Genomic DNA, 22,272 nt, shown 5'->3' with positions numbered 1-22,272 from the left:
GGAGTGAATGGGGAGGGTTTTGTTCCATTGGGATCCAATGAAAGTGAATTGGACATTGATTGGTTTATTGGGATCTTCTATATATTGGGAATGAATTGGAAGGTGTTGGTCGAATGGGGGTGAAGGCAATGGTGACTGACCTGTTGAGATTCCATGCTCTGGTCAGTGACCTGTTAACTGTACAGGGTGTCCACAAAGTCCTGTTACCCCCCCCCCCCCATGTGTGCGTGTTTTTTTACACAGTGCACTGAGCGACCAGCAACTGAGCCACATGGAAGAAGCGAGTCTCGTATCGCTGGTTTATAATGGGGGGAATGCGGTAACAGGACTTTGTGGACACCCCATACAGTAACTTGTCAGACAGTCCCATTGTATCCCGTGGTGTCCTCACCTTGTCCCATCACAAGGCTAATCTGTCTGACCATTTGTTTGCTCTTTGGCTGCGGCAGAATTTGTGTTTCGCCCCCAAAATACACAGCCGATTGACTTTATGGTACAGAGCACGGCTCAAAGTGCTTCACGAGAAATACTGTAAATTGGGATCAGGCGCTCTATCAAATGCAAGGATTATTATTATTATTATTATTATAACAAATAAATAAAATGGCCACAAATCAAGCGGTGCGGTGGGACCCAGCAGCTGAGCAGAATTTTAGGACCTACAAACTAAACCAAAGCCATTTCTGCATTCTGTAGTTAGCGGTGCGTTCTTCCTGTTATCGAAATGAGAAAGGAAAAGTGAGGAGGGGGGCGAGTAAATGAGTGGGCAAGGCTGCGCCAACACACACGCACACACGCAGGCGCACGCGCGGGTGTTGGGTGAAGTTTTTCATGCGTCTCAACTTGTGGGGCCTGGGGGGAAGGGGATAAGATGGAGGGTTTTGAAGTGAGGTTCAAGGGAAGCTGCCACAGGAAACCTGTACTTCAACAAACTGTTGGTTTGATGACTCATTCCAATGCCTGAGCCGGAGAGGGGATTGGGGGGGGGGGTGGGGGGAAGTGGTCAGAATTATCCAGTGTTCCATTTTGTCCCAACGCTGCTCTGCTGACGGCAAACCTCTGCGAGGCAGCGAAGCGGTCACCGACGCTGGCCGGGGATGGGGCGACTGCGCTCGCGCTGGCGTGTTGCTAACGAAAGAGCTCGATATCCTCCCCGTTAGTTCAGCCGGGGCCGCCCGGGTGTGTATTTATTTATTGCCCCCCTCCCCCCCTCTTCGTAAACGCTTTTCCCCGCAAAAATGGATCCCTTAATCGATGTCACGAGTTTAATTGACCCTCAAAAAAAAAAAAAGTGGTCGCTCAATCCCCGACTGTTTGAGGGACACTGCAGTGCGCAATGGGCTGCCGCGTTTTATAATATAATAATAATAGTGCCCGCAAAATGTGCAATACATTCCGTGAAGCGCTTTGAGACGTCTCAACGACGTGATGAGGCGCAATATCAAACGCAAGGATTATTATTATTATTATCGTTTGGCGTTAATATTCAGGCAGTTTGTATGTTTTGGGGCCGGAGAGCTTCCTGTCGGCTTTTTTCTTCTCATTTTTATCAAAAGGGAAGGTTTTGAATTTTAGTTTTGGTTTCCTTCCCCAGGTTTCGGTCTTGTTCTTCTGCTTGATTGACAAAGGAACATCAGTACGTTAGTTTAGTTAGTTAATTTAGTTAGTTAGTTAACTTGTGCTCCCATTGAACTGGGTCGAGAATGCCCGAATTCAACTTAAGTATGAGCCTTACGTTCACTGACATTTAACCCTTGGGATCTGGCCTGAAACCTGATTAGATGGAAGTCTCCCTGTTAAACAGCCTTCAGTCCAATCAATCTGAGTCAGGTTTGAAGCCAGACTCTGAGGTGAAAGGTCACATATTCTGAGACGCCGTCCGGCGTGGAGGGCGATATATAAATTCAAGTTGTTGTTGTTGTCCAGTCTTTCTGGGGGATGTGTTGCATTGCCAGAGGTGCCGTCCTTCAGTTAAACTGAGATCCCCTCTCCCTGTTTAGGTGGACGTTAAAGATCCCGCGGCACTGTTTGAAAAGAGAAGGATCTCCTGGTCAACCACTCCCAACAACTTGCCTTTACACAGCGCCGCTCACGTGGGACAGCGCCCCAGAGCGTGTGACGGTGGCGGAGCCCGGCGCAGAGCCAGGGGGAGGTGGAAGGTCTTCAGGCACCACCTGAAGTTGGAGATGGAGGGGTCAAGGCGGAGAGCTGGAGGGATAGTGTTGCAGAGTTTCGGGGGCGAAGTGGTTGAAAGTGTGGATGGTGGTACGGACGGCACGAGGGACAGGCAAGAGGCCGGAGCCAGTCGAGCGGAGGTAGTGGGTTGGGGAGAGAGCAGGTCAGAGAGGTAGGGGGAGGTGTCGGGGACCTGAAGGGATTTGAGGACGAGGTGTCTGGGGATAGGGTGCCGGTGGAGCCTGGCTAGGACGGGTGCGATAGCGCGACAATCCCCCTCCCAGGAGGGGAGATGAGACTCTTCGCGTTGAAAAGGGGTCGGAAACGAACGAGGCAAGCCACCACCCACAGTATTTATTGGGTAAGGCCACGTGACCAGTTAAAAAAAACCTCTCAAAACGGTTCTCTGGTCTGGCTCATTTCCTGCAGTTTGTTGGTTGACAGTTATCGTCACAAATCAATGGGCCACTGAATCCTGTGGTTGGGTTTCTCGTGTTCCGTTTGGCCTCCGATCCTCCCAAGCAGAACAAACGGTCGTTTCGATGTTGATAAGCCTCCACTCAGTTGCCTGCAAAGCAGTCGGAACGCATCGCAGAGGCATTATAGACTCTTCCGTCCTCATCGTCTCAGCTCAGACGGGGTAAGTTTTTAACTTTCCAACCTTCTTAACTCGTCCTCGCCACGGGCACTTTGAGACGTCCTCGCCACACGAAAGGCGCTGTACATTGCATGGCGTTCTATAGCACTGGAATTCAGAGATGGTGAGGGTTTAAATCTCCCTTGAGCGTGTTTGGCACAAGCTGCAGTTGAAGTCGTCTATTTCGAAATATTTTGCCCACAAAATGCACAAAATAATAATAATCCACTTCACAGCGTATCCTGTGAAGCGCTTTGAGACGTCCCAACGACATGTTAAGGCGCTATATCAAATGCAAGGATTATTATTATTATTTCTTGTGCTTTGAGAAGACATTATACGCAATACAATTTACACTTAGATAGCGCCCTTCACAGCCGAAGGACATCTCAAACGTGCTTAACCATTCTGGCTGGATAGCGGAGCAGAGGGTGGGAGCTGACGGGATGGGGAGGGGGCTTGAGGAGGGGCGAGACAACCGAAAGCGCGGTCAAAGAGGTGAGTTTCGAGCCACTCCTTGAAAGAGAGAAGGACGGAGGCAACGAGCACGAACATGAAGTTGTAATAAAAGTTGCACAAAGGCAGCTCTTTATCCATTGGTGTTTTTTTGCTATGTCTGTCGCTGTTTTTATTTCTATCTCACCCCCTCCCCACTGCTCACATAATAATAATGAGCAGTTTCTGGAAGCTAGAACCGGAATATACAGAACACACTGGGGTCCGGTCCATCTGACTGTTCACAAGTGAACGTATAATAATAATAATCCTTATTCATTTGATACAGCCCCTTATCACGTCTTTGAGACGTCTCAAAGCGCTTCACAGAATATACTGTAAAGTCAATCGACTGTGTACTTTGGGGACGAAACACAAATTCTGCCGCAGCCAAAGAGCAAACAAATGGTCAGACAGATTAGCCTTGTGATGGGACAAGGTGAGGACACCACGGGATACAATGGGACTGTCTGACAAGTTACTGTATGGGGTGTCCACAAAGTCCTGTTACCACATTCCCCCCATTATAAACCAGCGATACGAGACTCGCTTCTTCCATGTGGCTCAGTTGCTGGTCGCTCAGTGCACTGTGTAAAAAACACGCACACATGGGGGGGTAACAGGACTTTGTGGACAGCCTGTACAGGTCCCTGACCAGAGCATGGAATCTCAACAGGTCAGTCACCATTGCCTTCACCCCCATTCGACCAACACCTTCCAATTCATTCCCAATATATAGAAGATCCCAATAAACCAATTCACGTCCAATTCACTTTCATTGGATCCCAATGGAACAACACCCTCCCCATTCACTCCCATTATATAACAATAATCCTTGCGTTTGATACAGCGCCTTATCACTTCGCTGAGACGTCTCAAAGGGCTTCACAGAATACATTGTAGTATATTTTGTGGGCGAAACGCGGCAGCCAATTGCGTACAGATTATATGTATTCCAATAGGTAATATAGATTCCCGGCAGGGGAAGCTTCCTTACTCCACATGCCTGATAATAATCCCTCAAAAAAATAATAGTCACTTCAATCCATGACTTGTTTGTGGGAACGCTGCTGTGCGCAATGAGCTGCCGTGTTTCGCCCACAAAATACACAGTCAATTCACTTTATGGTATATTTTGTGAAGTGCTTTGAGACGCTACTCCGCGTGAAGTTGTTTTTGAAACCCATAAGGACTTCTCAAGGATGTGATAAGATGCTATATGAAATGCAAGCATTATTATTATTATTATCTAATTCGTACGCAGAATCCTGGCAAGTTCCACTGTATGGTTGTCCGGGAGTCTGTTCTGTTAGAGCTGCCCTGTGTTTTTTAAAAATAAATTATAGTTGAGGCAGTCAGTCGCTGAGATAAATATTAAAATTCAGTGCCGCCCTGTCAGGTGTTTGCATCTGTGCCGTGTTAAATAAAAGTAAAACCCACAAACTTTGTTTGTGCAGCGAATCAGGGCTTGAAAGCGAAAGATCGGTTAAGGTTCTGGGTTTGGTTCTCTATTAGAACACTTGTTTTGTTGCTCAGTGGTTTTCTTTCTTCCCCCCCTCCCCCCCCCCCCCCGCCCCGGCGCTCCACTTCAGGTCTGTGGGCAATATTGGAGTACAGGACTCCTCAAGACATAATAGGACTTGCTGAGGAGAGCAGCAAGAGCTGATCTCTGGTGTTAGAGCAATGAACTATGAGGAACAAATAAATAAAGCTAAGGCCTATCATTTGCTGTGCGCAATTGGCTGCCGCGTTCGCCCACAAATATACAGTCAAATTCACTTTACAGTGAGTTCTGTGAAGCGCTTTGGGACGTCCTCCCGACGTGAAAAGCGCTATATCAAATGCAAGGACTATTATTATTATTATCATGGCATTTATCCTCTCAACATCACAAAGCACTTCACAGTTTTCTGTGGCAGTTATCGTAACAATAATCCTTGCATTTGACTTAGTGACTTATCCCGTCTTCGAGACGTCTCAAAGCGCTTCTCAGATTTTACTGTAAAGTGAATTGACTGTGTATTTTCTGGGCGAAACGCGGCAGCCAATTATGCAGAGCAGTGTCCCACAAGATGTCGTGGATTGAGTGACTAAATTATTATTATTATTATTACTTTTTAACGGATTATTACTCCCAGAAAGCTAGGTTCCTACCTACTGCTAGGTAAAGAGAGGCGTGTGGAGTAAGGAAACTTGCCTAAGGTTTCGCTCTGCCCGAGAATCGAGCACGTGTCCTCTCGCTTGCGAGGCGAGTGGTCTAACCGCTGAGCTACAGGACTCCACAATGTCCTACAAACAGCCATGAAGTGAATGACCAATTTTATTTTGGGGGTGGGGGGGAGGATTATTGGCCAGGACACAGGGAGAAACTCCCTTCTCTATTCGAATAGTGCCGTGGGATCTTTAATGTTCACAGAACAGGCAGACGGGACCTTGGTTTCAAGTCAATAACGGAGCTGGGACCTTCCATCTTACCCCTTCCCATCTTTAAGACCCGCCTGAAAACCTATCTCCGTGACTGTGTTTTTGGCGATCGTCCCCTCCTGCTATAGGGATGTTTTTTGGACGCGGAATCATTGTAAAACTTCAGTACACATTTTTCTGCTGTTTCTATAGGAATAGCTGTTGAGCTGAATGCCACCCTCCCAAGCGGTGACTCATATAGCTTAGTGGTGGTGCTCTGCCGGGAAAGCGTGTCTGTGTCTGAGGGTGTGTCTGTGTGTGGTGTTGTGTGGTACATGAGTGTGTGTGTGTGTGTGTTGTGTGTGTGTCGGAGTCTGTGTGGAGTGTGTGTGAGTGTATGTGTGTGAGGGGGTTCACCTTATACATTCTATGGAAACAATGATGTTAACACACAGTTCCCTAAATAACATTAACACAGGAAGCGCTGATGTACAAAGTATGAAACAACTTTTGAGTGTGCGCAGCCTGTAACGCCGGGGGAAAGAGATCATAAGAGCTGAGGATACGACAGACGTAAATTTAGACGAGGGCCGAGATAAACACTCGTACTTGGGTCTGACTGACCGTCCTTCCCTTGTAGACCGCAGATTATATTGAGGCTCTCTCTTTCAGCACCTCAATGACCAGTGGAAAATATTTACTCCCTATCGATTGTATCAAACCCCAAGTAGGTCCACCTTTCAGGGTAAGAGGTCACCCTCTCCCTAGCCCAGTGACACTGAGGCCAATTGTAACATGTTACCACCATCCGAGTTAACTTGGCCCGAATCGGAGGGCAATCGTGGAGTGCTGTAGTGTTGTGGTCAGAGCACCCGCCTCGCAAGCGAGAGGACCTGGGTTTGATTCCTGGGTGGGGCAAAACCATAGGCAAGTTTGTTTACTCCACACTCCTCTGTTTATCCAGCAGTCAGTAGAAACCCGGCTGTTGGAGTCCTGTAGCTCAGTGGTTAGAGCACTCGCTTTGCAAGTGAGAGACCTGAGCTCAACTCCAGGCAGAGGGCGAAACCTTGGGCAAGTTTCCTTACTCCACACAGAGCCTAATAATAATCCCTCCAACACCAAAAACAATAATAAATTGGTCATTTTCAATCCACGACTGTTTGTGGGACATTGCTGTGCGCCATTGGCTGCCGCGTTCGCCCACAAATATACAGTCAATTCACTTTACAGTGTGTTCTGTGAAGCGCTTTGGGACGTCCACCCGACTTATTATTATTATTATTATTGTTAGTCGATTGGGGGTAATAATCCCTCCCCCCAAAAAAATTTGGTCCCTCAATCCTCGGGGGGAGTGGGGAGGAGGAAGTTCTGTTAACAATGAGGAAATGAAGATATTCAGGGAATTTCTGCTCTGGTGTTGGAGGATATTGCAAACTAGTTTCACACTCTCTTGACAAAACCACTGAAAGCAGGAAGTGCTGCAGAAGCAGTGAAGCACTCACATCCCAGAGACCGTGAGGGATGCTACAGGCAGCGACTGTGTCTCTGAGCCGGGCTGATAGTTTAACAGGGGCAGGGAACCTTCACGACCATCTGTGAACCTGTTTAATTCCAGTCAAGCTTGGCCGAGGAAGGCCTTTTCAGCCCATTCGATCTTATCTTCGAAAATACCCACTGGATTGCATCATCGCTCTGTGGCGTATTGGTTAGAGCCCTCGCCTCGCAAGCGAGAGGATCCGGATTTGATTCCTGGACGGGGAAAACCTTTGGCAAGTTCCCTTACTCCACACGCCTCTGTTTACTTAGCTGTAAGTAGGATCCCGGTTGGCGAATCGCTTTCGAGAAGTGATGAGCCACTACATTGTCAGAGGTGCCGTCCTTCAAATGAGACATTAAACCGAGATCCCAGCTGCTTGTTTGGGCAGATGTTAAAGATCTTGCGTCACTATTCAAAAAATGGAGGGAGTTTCTCTCTCTCAGTGGCCTGGCCAACAAATAAAATTGGTCTGTTTGTGGGACATTACTGCGCACAAATTAGCTGCCAGTTTTGCCCACAAAGCGCAGTCTTTTTGTGTTACACCCTGTAGCGGACATCCTCCTGACGTGAAAAGGTGGTATATTGTGCAAGGATTAAACTTGTCTTTCATCTCAGAGAGAGAGCAGATAAGAGAGAAGAGCATTATATTTACATTCATCGAGTGGGACTAGAAATAAGTGCCTTCTTCCTTCCTGTGTGCAATTGGCTGCCGTGGTTCGTCCAAGAAACACACAGTCACTCCACTTTGTGTACATTCTGTGAAGCGCTTTGAGACGTCTCAACGACGTGAAAAGGCGCTGTATCAAATGTAAGGATTATTATTATTAATATTCCCACATAAAAACCGTGACAATAAGAAAATGATATGACACCACCTCAGTCTGTCCATACCCTGTTGACTTGTCCAGATCTATATGATGGTGAGGACTAGAGATTTGCCCTAATGTTCATGGAGGCGACTAAAACATGTTTCTTTTCTACTTTTCCAGAAACTTCTGTCCATCATGCCGCTGGTTCGGGGCAGCTGTGTTCCTTTTGTCCTCCTCCTGACCGGAGTCTTGGTGAAGATGGAGCTCACTTCTGTGTCACCCAACAAGGAGACAGCTGACCTTTTGGGAGTGACCCAGAGCTCGGCAGCCAATTCTGAAAGGATCTCCGAGACTTTGTTATCCTCTACATCTCCCAGCGTCGCTCCTACATCAGACTCCATATCTCACAGCGTCACTCCTACATCCGACTCCATATCTCCCAGCATCACTCCTACATCCGACTCCATATCTCCCAGCATCACTCCTACATCAGACTCCATATCTCCCAGCGTCACTCCTACATCCGACTCCATATCTCCCAGCGTCACTCCTACATCCGACTCCATATCTCCCAGTGTCACTCCTACATCAGACTCCATATCTCCCAGTGTCACTCCTACATCAGACTCCATATCTCCCAGCATCATTCCTACATCAGACTCCATATCTCCCAGCGTCATTCCTACATCAGACTCTATATCTCCCAGCGTCGCTCCTACATCAGACTCCATATCTCCCAGCGTCATTCCTACATCAGACTCCATATCTCCCAGCTTCATTCCTACATCCGACTCCATATCTCCCAGTGTCACTCCTACATCAGGCTCCATATCTCCCAGCGTCGCTCCTACATCAGACTCCATATCTCCCAGCGTCACTCTTACATCAGGCTCCATATCTCCCAGCGTCGCTCCTACATCAGGCTCCATATCTCCCAGCGTCACTCCTACATCAGACTCCATATCTTCCAGTGAAACCTCAATCACTGAAGGTGCCACCACAGCCCTACTTCCTCACACAAGCCCTTCAGATCCAGGTCTTGAGAGTTCTTCTACAGAGATCTCCTCAACACATAGAGGTTGGGCGAGCACTGAGACTGGAAATGGTACAGACCAACCTGAGGTGATCTCAACTGCAGTCAGCAACTCCTCTGTGATTGGCGGACATGTCATCCATCCAGACGTGAGGAAGGAAGCTCAAACGACTCCAACTAGCAATGTGTCTTCCTCTACAGAGAAGGCCGGGACTGTGCTTCCTCCACGCCAGATGGAGGAAGGGACCTTCACGACAACCACCGTAGCAACCACCAAGGCCAAGAGCAAGAAATTAGGCATTGTGGGTCAGTGTCTGATCGTGATCGCTGTGCTCGCGGGTCTCTGTACCTGCTTTGCTGTAACCATCGTTGTCCTGTGCATCAAGCTGAACAACCAGCGCCAGGCCTACAAGATGAACAGCAGGGTGGCCACCGAGCTGGTCTGTATCTCCAGGCTGCTGCCCGAGGAGAGGAAGACCCCGAAGAGGAAAAAGGACCGTTACAACGACGACTATTACAAGGAAAAAATGAACATTTTTACCTGCGACAGTGAAGATGATGGGCTCACCCTCCACAGCTTTGTGACTGAACACTGAGACGTCCCCTTGGCTCTGAGCTACCAATCTCTTAACTTTCGAAGCTCATGGGAGCAAGTCTTGAATTGAGTCTCCTACCCTGATTAGTGTCAATGTATCTTTGGGGCTTCCCACGCCTGAACTCCCGCACATTCTGGCTGCTTGTCCAGCTAGGACTATCCTCCCCCATAAGGGCTTTGGCTTGCAGGGTTAACAGAAGCTGAGTGGGAGGATTCCTTGCCCTCAGTGACTGGTCTGTTCTTCCAGGTCTTGCCAATAAGCCAGGCTGGGCTGTGCTGTCATCAGGAATCCCCTGGAATACTGTAGACCCACCTGGCTCAGGAACCCAACTAATGAGTTCCTGCCTCTGGTCATCCCTGACATTCTCATCCCATCTATTTGTTTTTGGTCAGCTGGGTGTCTGACACACGCTCTAACACATCACCGTCCTTAAGAGTCTCCAAACCGAGCTGAGAATTCCCTACATCCCACCTACACATGGAAATCCCCGAGTTAGATTGCTGGAATGGAATGCGCTCTCTCTCTCTCTCTCTCTCTCTCTCTCCCTCTCTCCCTGGAGGGATGCATCCTGCTTACCTAATTCCGGAGGGTATTAGGTGCGGGTTGGCAAGAGCCAAAGGGTTGGGGTGGTGGGGGGAGCACAGAGTGTGCGTTGGGGTAATTGCTGGAACCTAACCAGCTAAAACCACATCTACCGCCTTGGGTGGAACATCTGCTCTGACTCATGTCTGAAGGACTTTGTACATAGTTGCACAGAAATATGTGCTTTTCTTTAATTATGCGAACTTGCTTTCCGGGTGCTTCATTGAATGATGCGTCAGTTGGACCTGAGATCAATGGTTGCAATTGTTCCAGCTCAACAACAACAACAACGACGACGACGACAACAAAATTACATTTGTAAAGCGCCTTTCATGTCGGGAGGACGTCCCAAAGCGCTCAAAGCTGAATTGTATGATTTCCCCCCCCAAAAAAATAATGTAATAGAAAGTCATTTCACAAAGTAATTTGTCTCTTTTTTTTTGATCTCGCAAATCGATGGCAAGTTAAGGTTTTGTAAGGTTTTTTCCCCTCATTCCCAGAACCCGAAAGGGTGGGCATTTAATACATCATTGAGATGTTGCTAAGGTGGACACTGAAGATCCCGGGACAAGAGAAGGCAGTTTCTTTCTCTCCCGGTGTCCTGGCCAACAATCCCTCTTATAAAACTGGTCACTCACTCCATGGCTGTTGGTGGGACATTACTCTGTGCAAATTGGCTGCCTCGTTTGCCCTAAAACCACGCAGTCACTCCATTTTACAGCACTTTATACTTTACAGCGTATGCTGTGAAGTGCTTTGAGCCGTCTTCCTGACATGAAAGGCGTTGTGTCAAATGGAAGGATCATTTGTCATCACCACAAGCCATAGACCGGTCGTATTTCCTGTGTGTTTCTCTTTAAACGTTGCCCGCATTGCGTGAGTCACTCGACACTGAGAGAGATTGATGTTCACTTCAATTCTAAGCAGTTAGGAACGTGAGATTGCAAGTCAACCCTTGGTCTGTCACGCACTCGCAGTTTGACTCTTGGATCATGTACAACAGATCCTGGCTACAACAGCAACGTAGGAGTTGCGACGTGACAACAGGCCAAGGTCCATCTCGTTGACCTTCTACCATCCTGGCAGTCACAAGTTAGAATAATGGAGATGTTGATTGCAATTAATTCTGTACGGATTAGTCTAACCATCACAGTGGGAAGCTTTGGGAACCTTAGATCCTAAGTTGCCCGGTTCATCCAAGCCACGCTGACACTCCAATACAGGTGCTATGTATCGCTGTATTGTCGGAGGTGCCGTCCTTCGGATGAGATGTTAAACCGAGGTCCCGTCTGCCCGTTCAGGTGGACGTTAAAGATCCCGTGTCGCTGTTCTAAAAGAGAAGGGAGTCTCTCCCAAGCGTCCAGGCCGACAATCCCAGACAAAGCTTGATAAGGCTCTGTTTCAAATGCAAGGGTTATTATTATATTATTATTATTCTTCATCAAATTGTCGGCAGCCACATCTCCCAAGGAAGCATCGCTCCTTCTTTTGTCTCCCTTCCGTGTTTGCGTGAGGTTCCCTGTCCTCTGCCACTGTTACTTCTGAGAACGAGGGGATGTTTCAGTTTGCTAACTTTCTCCCTCAGCAGATCCCAGTTTGAGAGTCCCAGTTGCCTTGTGTTTATCAACCCCAGATTTGCCCCCTCAGGCACATTATTCTCTCTTGAAAGGTCAGGGCTAGTGGTTTGGCCTAGGGTAGGGAGTGGCTTCTTGCCATCAGGACCCCCTTTACTCCCCCTCCCTACCTCACTGCCCCCCATTGACATCCCTTTGAATATCCTCCCCATCCTAAAGAAGTGGGGTGGGAGGGGGGAGTTTATACTGAGCCAGTGTTACACTACACACATTCCTCGCATTGACGGTGTGTTTCTTATTCTTACTCCCTACAGAGAGAGAAGGGAGCTTCTCTCTCTTGGTGTCTTGGCCAATAATTCTCCAAATAAAATTGCTGTTCACTTACTTCATGACGGTTTGGGTGGGGGGTGGGGGTGGAGGTTGCTACTGTGTGCAAATTTGGCTGCTGCGTTTCGTCCACTAAATTCACAGTCAATTCACTTTACAGTATGTCCTGTGAAGCGCTTTGAGACGTCTCAAGGATGTGATAAGGCGCTGTATCAAATGCAAGGATTATTATTATCTCCCCGCCTTTCAGGCCTCCTCTACATGACCCGGTCACATAGCGCGTTATTCCCTGCAACGTCCGAACAAGACCCAGGGTCCTCCGCTGCCTGTCGTTCTCCCTGACCCTGCGCCGTCCCTTTAACTGACTGTGGACGCTCAGTGCCTCCTCACATTCCTGTAACGCTCTCCCGTAACAAGCAACTTTGGCAGATGTTGAGCAGCCTTTATACAAGGAGCTCACAGGCCGACTCCTGCTTGTACTTCACTCCCTAGAGTCTCAATCAGCCCAAACATAGGGGCCTGTATTTACAATTTACAATCCATAGTCACAGGACAGTATATAGAGACTTAGCTTAACCTCCCACCACATCAACCCCCCCCTCCCCACCCCCCCCCCCCACCCCACTCAATGTTAAAGAAATTCCCCTTGAGGGATGTTGCCATCGTCCTCAGTTATAATAATAATAATAATAATTCTTGCATTCGATACAGCGCCTTCTCACAGCTTTAGACGTCTCAAAGCGCTTCACGGAAATATACAGTAACGTGAATGGACTGTGTATGTCGTGGGCGAAACGCGGCAGCCGATTGCGCACAGCGGCGTCCCCGCAAACGGCGGTGGATTGAGTGACCCCTTTTTTTTTCGAGGGATTATTACCCCCTGGAAAATAATCCGCCAACCCGACTAACAACCGGGTTTCTATTTACTGTTGGGTTAAACCCCCCCTCACATCCCCCACTGCCCCCCCCCCCCCCCCCCATCCCCCCGCCCCCGCTACATGCCTTTAATGGAAACTGTGAGTTTTGCAGCTTGAAAAAAAAACCCTCCCCGAGACACGCTGTCAGGCAGCAGCTGCCTTTGAATCTTACTGAATCTTCAATTGGGGGAAAGAAATGTTATTCTGGAACGCTCCGAAGCAGCTTTGCCTTTGCTTTGACTGAAGCTTTAATAACACTGCGGTGGCCCTTTTCGAGACCGGGGCTGCTTCTAATCTGTGGTCACCTGGGCTGAGCTTGGCGGGTCCCAACACAATGAGAGCAGACGGGCCCTGGAGACCGCATTCTGTGCCGCACGCACGCACACACCCCATCTTCAAAGCCGAGACGTGTCTTTGAACCGCTTTTGGGTTGAACGTGCAGTTTGGGTGGCTGTTCCGTGGCCGGCCACAGATGCCGGTGTTGAGCAACCATAAACCCCTTGGATTCCACGTAGCGCCTTAAGCACCGCGCCTCGGAGCGTTTCCCGGGGATTCGCTGTCGAGCGGGAGTGACCGGGCGGTTTTGCGGGCGGACGCGGCAGCCGATTTTTGCGCACGGGCTGCGCCCCGCAAACAGCCGCGGAGTGATCGAACAATTCTTATTTGGGGGATTGTCGGCCAGCGCACCAGGAGAGAGAAATTCCCTTCTCTTTTTCGAACAGCACCGCGGGATATTTAACGTCCACCTGAACAGGCGTAGGTGGGGAAGTCGGTTTAATGCCTTATCTTGTGTTGTGTTGGATGTAGTTAGGACAAAGCATAGACGTCTAGCTTCCTCTTAAGTGCATCTCTGGCGATCTCAGTCCCTTTTAGCTGAATTATTCTTCAAAATAGATGTAAGAGGAGCCTGAAGGCAGAGAGATGAATATTTTGTGTGGGTGGGGTGAGGGGGTTGGTGGGGGGAGTGGGGGGCGGGTGAGGATGAAGGGTAATGAGGATGTCTGACTGGCTGTGTGTTCCCTTAAGCTGTAGTTTTAATTACAGGCAAAACTACATGAGTTTCTGCTCAGGGTTTATTGAAATCAATATCTGGTGCCAGGCTCCGGAGAAAGGTTTCTGCTGAGAGAGACCGCAGTCTCTGATGCCCTGAGATACGAAGCACTATAAACTTTCAAGTCCCGTAGTGTAGTGGTTAGCGCACTCGCAAGAGAGAGGACCTGGGTTCAATTCCCGGGCAGAGCAAAACCTTAGGCAAGTTTCCTTACTCCACACACACGCCTCTGTTCACTGAGCAGTAAGTAGGAACCCAGTTGTAAGTCGATTGGTGGATCGCTTTCCGATGCCTTCAAAAAACTGCTGTGTCCCCAGAAAAAAATGTGCAGTCAATTCACTTTACTGTGTATTGATACAGAGCCTTATCACGTTGTTGAGACGTCTCAAAGCGCTTCACAGAATGTCCCGTAAAGTGAATTGACTGTGTAATTTGCGGGCTAACCGTTGGCGAGAGCCGAGGGTTGGGGGGGACCCCAGAGTGTGTGCGTTGGGGTAACTGCCGGAGTCTAACCAGCTAAACCCACACAACTTAACCATTGAGAGCCCAGTCTGGCAAGGCTTTAATGCGCTCTGGATGAGAGAAGGGATGAAATGGCTCAGTGGAAATTCCACAAGGATAGGTTTTGTTGGGATTAATAACTTCTTCCTGTTCCTTAAAGACCCTTCTCCTGGTGCTCCTCCGTGTTTCCTGCTTCTCCTCTGGTCTGTTTAGATGGCCTGGGCTGGGAGGCCAGCCTGGTGAGGTCAGAGAGCAGGACGCTGTCTCCCAGAGGCAAGCAACTGGAGACACATCGCTCCGTCTGATCCTGAATAACCTTCAAATCAACTCAGCGACTCCCACGTCTCACCACATCACAGCAGAGTCAGCGCAGCGGAGGGGATTAGTGAGGAGACACAGGCAGAGCAGGAGACTGCTTCTGGGTCAGAAAGTCAAACGGCAACAGTGCAACTCGCTGTGATGTGGCCAGACACCCTCCTCGCCCCCTTCTCTGTACCACAACAACAAATGACATTGGCGCTGCGCCTTTCACGTCACGAGGACGCCCCAAGGGCGCTGGGCAGTCAGGGATTTGGCCCCGATCTGGCAAGCTTTCCCGATGCTTGTCCAGCTAGGACCACCGTACCCGCTAAGGGCTACCAGGGAGGTAAGTATTCCTCTGTGTGACATACAGGGGGTGCTATTACTCTGCCATACCTATTCCCTGGGACACCAGTAAAGTCAAATGTGGTATTTCTCTCAGTGTTACCACATGGTCTGACACCCGGGTTTAGACAATGGGGTTAACGGTGGGTTCTTCTGTCTATCTCCATCACCTCCCTGGCTCCTCACCCCACCCAGCCCCTCCCCGAGCCCCTCCCTCACTGTCCTGGATATATCACGTCCTGGACTACATCAAACGCAAGGATTATTAATTACTCTTTGTAAAAAATATGTATATTTTTTGTCCTAAAATTGTTCTTCACCCAACCTTGAACCTGTGCCCTCTGCTACCCGCTGCCTTTACGTATGTAAAGAGCAACAGACCTTTCTTTATATGGACTTGTCAAGGCTGGGGTGAGGGACCTTGTCAAACCCTTTGTGACATTCAGTAACATACAGCACGTTCCACCATCTACCAAATGTCTCGCATCCCTCAAACAGTTTGGTTACATTTGCTGGGAACGAAATGCCTTTCAAACACTTCCATAGGAACAGGAGGAGGCCATTTAGCCCCTCGAGCCTGTTCCACCATTCGATTAGATCATGGCTGATCTGCACCTAAACTCCAATTACCCGCTTTTGCCCCACATCCCTCGATACCCTGACCTAATAAACATCTATCCACCCCAGTCATGAATGGCTCCAACATCCACAGCCTTTTGGGGGAGAGCCAGAATTCCAGATTTCCACTAGGTTTTGTTTGAAAAAAATGCTTCCTGATTTTATTTCTAAATGGCCTGGCTCTAATTTTAAGATGATGCCCCTTGTTCTGGATCCACCCACCCACCAGAGGCAATAGTTTCTCTGTAGCTACCCTATCAAATCCCTTTATTATTTTGAACACCTCAGTCAAATCACCCCTCTAGTTTCTAAACTCACTCACCTTAGCTCGATTTGTTTCCTTTTAAATATTTTTCTGCGTTTGGGACATTTTATTCCCAGGATCATGCCTTCGAACTGTTTTTACCATTGAAGCCTTGTTGGCTGATGTCCAGAATTCCCTTGTATTTAATGAACCTTGGCTCCTCTCCATCTCCACCTCATTTCCTTACGTGTTCTTGGATGTAAATCATCTGGTCCTATTCCCAATGAATATCCCAGTGTTTCTGGGATTCATTGTTCCTGCTCCGCTGGAGTCCTGTAGGGTTTTGGTTTTGGGAATTCTCAGTTTGATGTGGATGCTGTTAAACACGGTGATGGGTTTCTGCACGTGTCAGACAACCGGCTGACCAAAAAACACACGCTTTACAGTATAACCTGTGAAGCGCTTTGAGACGTCCTCAACGACATGATAAGGCGCGATAGATATCAAATGCAAAGATTATTATTATTAGAATTATTATCATTAAAACCCCCCTCCCTGTAATGGGTGCAGCACAAAGCATTTTTTTGGTGGGGGTTGTGGTTGTGGGGGCAGTCGGGGTATCTGACACACGCGGAAACCCATCACCGTTGCTTAAGAGTCTCCAAACCAAACTGAGAATTCCAGGCCTCCCACCTACACACGGAAATCCCAGAGAGAGATTGTTGGAATGGAATGCGCTCTCTCTCTCCCTCTCTTTCTCTCCCTCCCTGGAGGGGTGCATCCTGCTTACCTAATTCCGGGAAGTATTAGGCACAGGTTTGGCAAGAGCCAAGGCTTGGGGAGACCTCAGAGTGAGCGCAAAGCATGAAGTCAAGCAAGAATCAAACGAATTAAGTAATTTAGTCCAACTTTACTATTTATAACGATTTTATTTTTGCAGGAGGAAATTCAAAAACATTAATAACAGAGCAAAGATGCGTTTTCTCTGCTTGTAATTGTCTCGGGTCAGTTTGCTGCCCCTCTGCTGAGGTTAAACACGAACACGCACAACACAACACACACATACACACAACACACACACCCTCTCCCTCCCTCCCTCCCTCCCTGTCTCCTATCAGCTGAATAAAGCAGTTCTGCCTTTGACACAACGACAGAGTCTGGGCAGGAAGTCTGCAGAAGAGTAATACATCCCTGTAGCTCAAAGCTCAAATAAAACTGACTTTAATGAAAACAATCTGTCCAGGAAGGAGCGGGAGAGGAGAAAGAGGGAGAGAGAGAGAGGGAGAGAGATCCTAACATCTCTGCTTACTCTACAACTCTGCCTGATAGATTCAGGGACTTTTATAAAAAAAAAGCAAACAAATACTTTTCGCAGGAGGAAAAAGGACTCCAATTCAGACCAGACGCAACATTTGAGATACTTCTTTCAACCTTTTATCCTAGGTTTTCTTTCCAAGATCCTTTTTTTTATAGAACAGAACGATAAGGTCAAGAGGGTGAGTCCTGGTTTATATGATTTTTTTCCTTTGCCGAATGCAAGGGGAAAGATGGAGAAGAGAGGGATTATTCTCATTTTTCTCTCCCTCTCTCTCATGCTCTTTCTCTCTCCCTCTCACACTCTTTGCTCTCAGCGCAAAATTTTATTTTTCTTTTATTGTATTTTTTCACCAGAGTTGGGTTTCTCTCTCTTTCACCAGTTCTATGTTTTTCAACCTATGTGGTATGGATTGTTGGGGAACTAACACAAACAAACTTAGTCTAGAGTTACTCAAATCCTTTTTTTCTCTCCTGTTTGTTCCCTGCTCTCCTTTCTCTCCTTGTTTCGTGGTTCTCTCCGTCTCTCACACTCCCTCACTCATCTCTCTGTCCTCTGGTACTTGCTCGCTCTTGATTTCCAGCATTTAGTGCCTGTGATCATTCAAGAAGTCCTAGATATTTGGAAAAACCTTGGGAGATATTGGAGGAAAAATTTACACTACTTGAAAATCGGTTCCTTGTGGTGACTTGAGAACAATCTCAAAGTGTTGTTTGTTCCAAGAACAAATGAGATAGATTTTGGTTAGGAAATAATATCTCGGGATCGCATATATAGTTTGGGACATGACATGCCAAGCGACTGCCAGGATGGTGGAAGGCAAACTGGATGGATTTTGATCTTCTTTCACCAGCAAATTCCTATGTTCTTAGGTTCTTATGAACAGGATCTCAAATGCCAACAATTTTGCCCCATTTTTTCTGAAGCCGAAAGCTCTCCTTGTATTCTGTTCTAACAGTGAACCCGCAGTTATTCTCACTCTTCGATTTCCTTCTCTCTTTTCTCTCCCCTTCTCCCTCTTCTTTCTCTGTCCCTCTCACATTCTTTTCTTTCCCACACTTGCTTTCCGTGCAAAATTTTATTCTCCTCTTTCTTCCCCTGACTTTCACACTTCTCTCTTTTCTCCAGCTCTCTACGTTCTTGGCTCGCTCACCCCATCATCCATTCCATTGGAATCACTAAGCTGCTGACTTCTTCAACCTCTCCTTTCCTCTCTTTCTCCTTCTATTTTTCCTCCCACTGTATCCCGTCTCTCTTGTTTCTTTCTCGTACTGTTTTTTTTTTTCTGGAACAAAGAAGGTTGAGATGTGACCTGATTGAGGTCTGCAAAAACGATGAGGGGTTTTGATAGAGTCAATAGGGAGAAATTAGTTCCACTGGTTGGTGAGTCAGTAACTAGAGGGCATCAATTTAAGATAGTTAGCAAATGAGCGAACAGTGAGGTTAGGAGAAATTGTTTCACAAACAAAGTGGTTAGGATATGGAATGTCCTGCTGAGAGCGATGGCTGAGGCAGATTCCACATTGGCTTTCAAGAGGGAACCAGACAAATCCCTTAGAAAGAGTCAGCTCTAGAGATTTGGGGAATTGGGCAAAGGGCAGGTAAGTGGGACTGAAGTCATTGCCCTTAAAGGAGTGGCACAGACGTGATGGGCAGAATGGCGAAGACCAGAGGAGAGGGGAGGAGAAATCTTTTTCCCCAGAATGTTGTTACGATCTGAAAGGCTGGTGGAAGCAGATTCGATAATAAGTTTCAGAAGGGAATGGGACAAGCACTTGAAAAGGAAAAAAATGTGCGGGGCAATATGGGGTAAGTGCGGGGGATGGACTAGTTGGGTAGCTCTTTCAAAAGGCCGGCACAGGCAAGATGGGCCGAATGGCCTCCTTCTGTGCTGTAGGATTCTATGACTATGATTCTGTGCTGTATGTTTCTATGGTTCGGTTGTTCTGTTGATCACTCGCACCTTCCCTTCCTCAACAATGTGCATTGACTGCACAGAGACAAGAGATTCCAGCTCAGGGCCACAAAGAGCTCTCAGTCAAAATAGTGAAAGCCTACGTAGAATAACTAACAGCAAACAACAGTCTGATGGAGATTTGAGCTCAGAGGCAATGCTGGGGACGGCTAATCCTGCCTTGAATTAAGGGGTCATCTGAACAATAATATTGATGTGTTGTTTCACCATTCAGGATCTGGCTCCTTGGGCAGACAGAAGGGAGGGAGGGCAGTTTGTTCAGGAAATTCCAGGAAGAAGAGTGAATATTTCATCCTTTATTCTGATGAATTGGGACGAACGTCATTCCTTGGCTGATGGGTGGGCGGGGAACCTTAAACCTCTTATTAATAATTTGATCGCTCAATCCACGATTGTTTGTGGGACACTGCTGTTGGCTCCCACGTTTCGCTCGTAAACTACCCAGTCACGCCACTTTACAATGCATTCTGTGAAGCGCTTTGAGACGTGTCAACAAAGTGATATGGTGCTATATCAAATGATTGTTATTATTATTATTATTATAACCTGACGGGCAATTTGCACACAGCAACGTTCCACAAACAGCCAGGCTGATGGTGGTAGGAGGGGAGAAGGTGCTGGGGTTAGAAGTTCTGTATCTTACAGAAAGAACGAGAGGCTGAGAGAACTGAGGACTCCCCAGTTCTGAGGTCCCTGTGAGGAATGTGTGAGCAATATGCAGGAAGGAGAGCGAGAATGAGGGACAGTCTGTTTGGTACTTGGAAGGAAGTGGGTCAGAAGGTTATGGGTTCCATTCCCACATTGGGACTTGATCTCATAGCCCTGGTATCCTGAGCCGCAATCCTCCAGATTAATCACCTCGTGTTGCTGACTCTCTCTTTCTCTCTCATTCTTTCTCTTTTTCTCCCTCTCCTACTCACGCTCTCTCTCCCTCTCTCTCTCTAATATAATAATATTCCTTTCAGTTGATACAGCGCCTTATCACGTTGTCGAGATGTCTCAAAGCGCTTCACAGAATACTTTGTAAAGTGGATTCACTGTGTATTTTGTGGGCGAAACATGGCAGCCAATTGCACACAGCAGTGTCCCATAGATTGAGTGACCAATATTTTTAGAGAGGGTGAGGGATCCCTCTGGAGTGTTTGACAATCTGCGTTAACTCCCAGATTCCCAGCGTAGACTGGACAGTTTCCAGCAGAACAGCCTGCCCTCTGACCTCCTGGTTTTCCTATGTTAAATCTATTAGCCGATGTGTTTGGGGAAGCTCCCATGACTCTCTGCTGGGTTGGGGTGGGGGGGGGGGGCTATAGTGGCTTATATCTGACCTGTGCTTGAATATTCTTTCTCCCATTTATCACCTTGGAGAGGACAAACATTTTCTACCAGAAAAAATAAATGACGTCGAAGAAACGAGACTGGAGCTCAGCCATACTCAAGGCTGAAGCCCTCTGTCGGTTTCCTGTTCAAACTCCCTCCTCTTTTCGACGAAGGCAAATGGGATCTTTAACATCCACCTGAACGGGGCCTCAGTTTAACATCTCATCCGAAGAACAGCACCTCCCGACTATGATAAGGCGTTATATCAAATGCAAGGATTATTATTATTATCATTATTATTATTATTAATGTTGAATTATCTTTTTGTTGTCGTTGTTGCTGTTGTTTAAACAGATCTCCGGGTACCAGTGGCAGAGAACAATGGGCTTCCTCTTCATCTCGTTGCTGCTGATGGTGGTGAGCGTGTGCCCGGGTCGAATGAACCCCATCCCCGGCACCAACATAACCCTCTCAATGGACTCCGAGCACTCGGGCACAGGGGATCTTGGCAATAATTTCTCAGAAGGCTTTGATGGGACCAGGGACTCGGAGGTGGTGTGGAACAGCAACCCCGATTTCACCAGCAATGACACGGTTGCCCCTCCTGAACCCTCTCGCATCGGGATGAACATCATGGAGTTTATCAACCAACACATGATCTCCATCATCATCGCGGGAGTCCTGCTGGTATTGGTGGTTGTGAGTGTCTGCACGGCAGTGCTGGTGAGGCAGAACTACAAAGCCTCGGCCTACTATCCCGCCTCTTACCCCCACCGGACCTACGTGGACGAGCAGGAGAAGGAGGGGGCGGTCAAGGCTTTCAGCGAGATTTCTGACCAGTTGGGCTGCCCCCCCAGAGTGGAGGTGGTGGACTGTTCCAGTCAACTGAAGGCGGACATTCTGGCTGCAGCTCACAGCCTGAAACGGAAGCCACCATCCAAGGCAGAGGGGGATATGAACGTGGAGACCCCAGCGAGGGAGGATAGTGGGAGGGTGTCCCAGGGGGTGGGTCAGGAGGAGGGGGATAAGGCAGTACCTGAGGTGGGAGGCAAGGAGGTGGAACCAGGTCCAAAGTCCAAGGCAACAGATGACAATGGGGATGATGCCCGGGCTGCTGTGGCCCCTGGAGCAGATGGAGACAGCGACCAAGAAGGTCCAACTTTGTCCAAGGAGGAGGAGGAAGACGAAAAGGGGGAAAGAGGAGAAAAAGGGGGAAGGAGTGATGAGGAAGGAGAGGAAAAGGAGGGAGGAGAGACGGGGGAGAAAGCAGAACCTGAAGAGGAGACAAATGCCAAGTCTGGCAGCGATGCTGACAACAAGCCCCTGGTCTCTGCCGACAAACCACGAGAGACACCACAAAGAGACCCTGAGACCCAGGCACCAGGAGAGGCAGAGGCAGAGGGTGCGGATAAGGCACTGAGTCCAACAAACCAGGAGCCAGAGGAGGTCAAGCCGGCACAAGAAGATCTGAAGAAAGCCACTGAACCTAGTCCAGAGGGTCTCGGCGACCAGGAAAATATC

At 48.2% G+C, this 22,272-nt stretch overlaps 2 protein-coding genes across 2 annotated transcripts; both read left to right on the top strand.

The window, feature by feature from the left end:
• Nucleotides 1-2,612: 2,612 nt before the first annotated feature.
• On the top strand, nt 2,613-9,864 carry LOC103184043 (DNA-directed RNA polymerase II subunit RPB1-like). The gene is made up of 2 exons (XM_007901882.2): nt 2,613-2,815; nt 8,237-9,864. Exon 2 carries the CDS (start codon nt 8,252-8,254, stop codon nt 9,683-9,685), a length of 1,434 nt encoding a protein of 477 aa, XP_007900073.2. The 5' UTR covers nt 2,613-2,815; nt 8,237-8,251; the 3' UTR covers nt 9,686-9,864.
• Nucleotides 9,865-17,337: 7,473 nt separating this feature from the next.
• tmem119b (transmembrane protein 119b) lies at nt 17,338-21,960 on the top strand (the record flags this gene model as incomplete). Its single annotated transcript, XM_007901883.2, has 2 exons — nt 17,338-17,640; nt 21,106-21,960. A coding segment is annotated over exon 2 (828 nt), but the record flags the coding sequence as incomplete, so codon positions are not given.
• Nucleotides 21,961-22,272: the final 312 nt, after the last annotated feature.

This window comes from Callorhinchus milii, unplaced genomic scaffold (assembly GCF_018977255.1).
Source record: "Callorhinchus milii isolate IMCB2004 unplaced genomic scaffold, IMCB_Cmil_1.0 Scaffold8, whole genome shotgun sequence".
Lineage (NCBI taxonomy): Eukaryota > Metazoa > Chordata > Chondrichthyes > Chimaeriformes > Callorhinchidae > Callorhinchus > Callorhinchus milii.
Note: the sequence above shows the minus strand (reverse complement) of the source record. Positions and strands in the feature narration are given on the sequence as shown.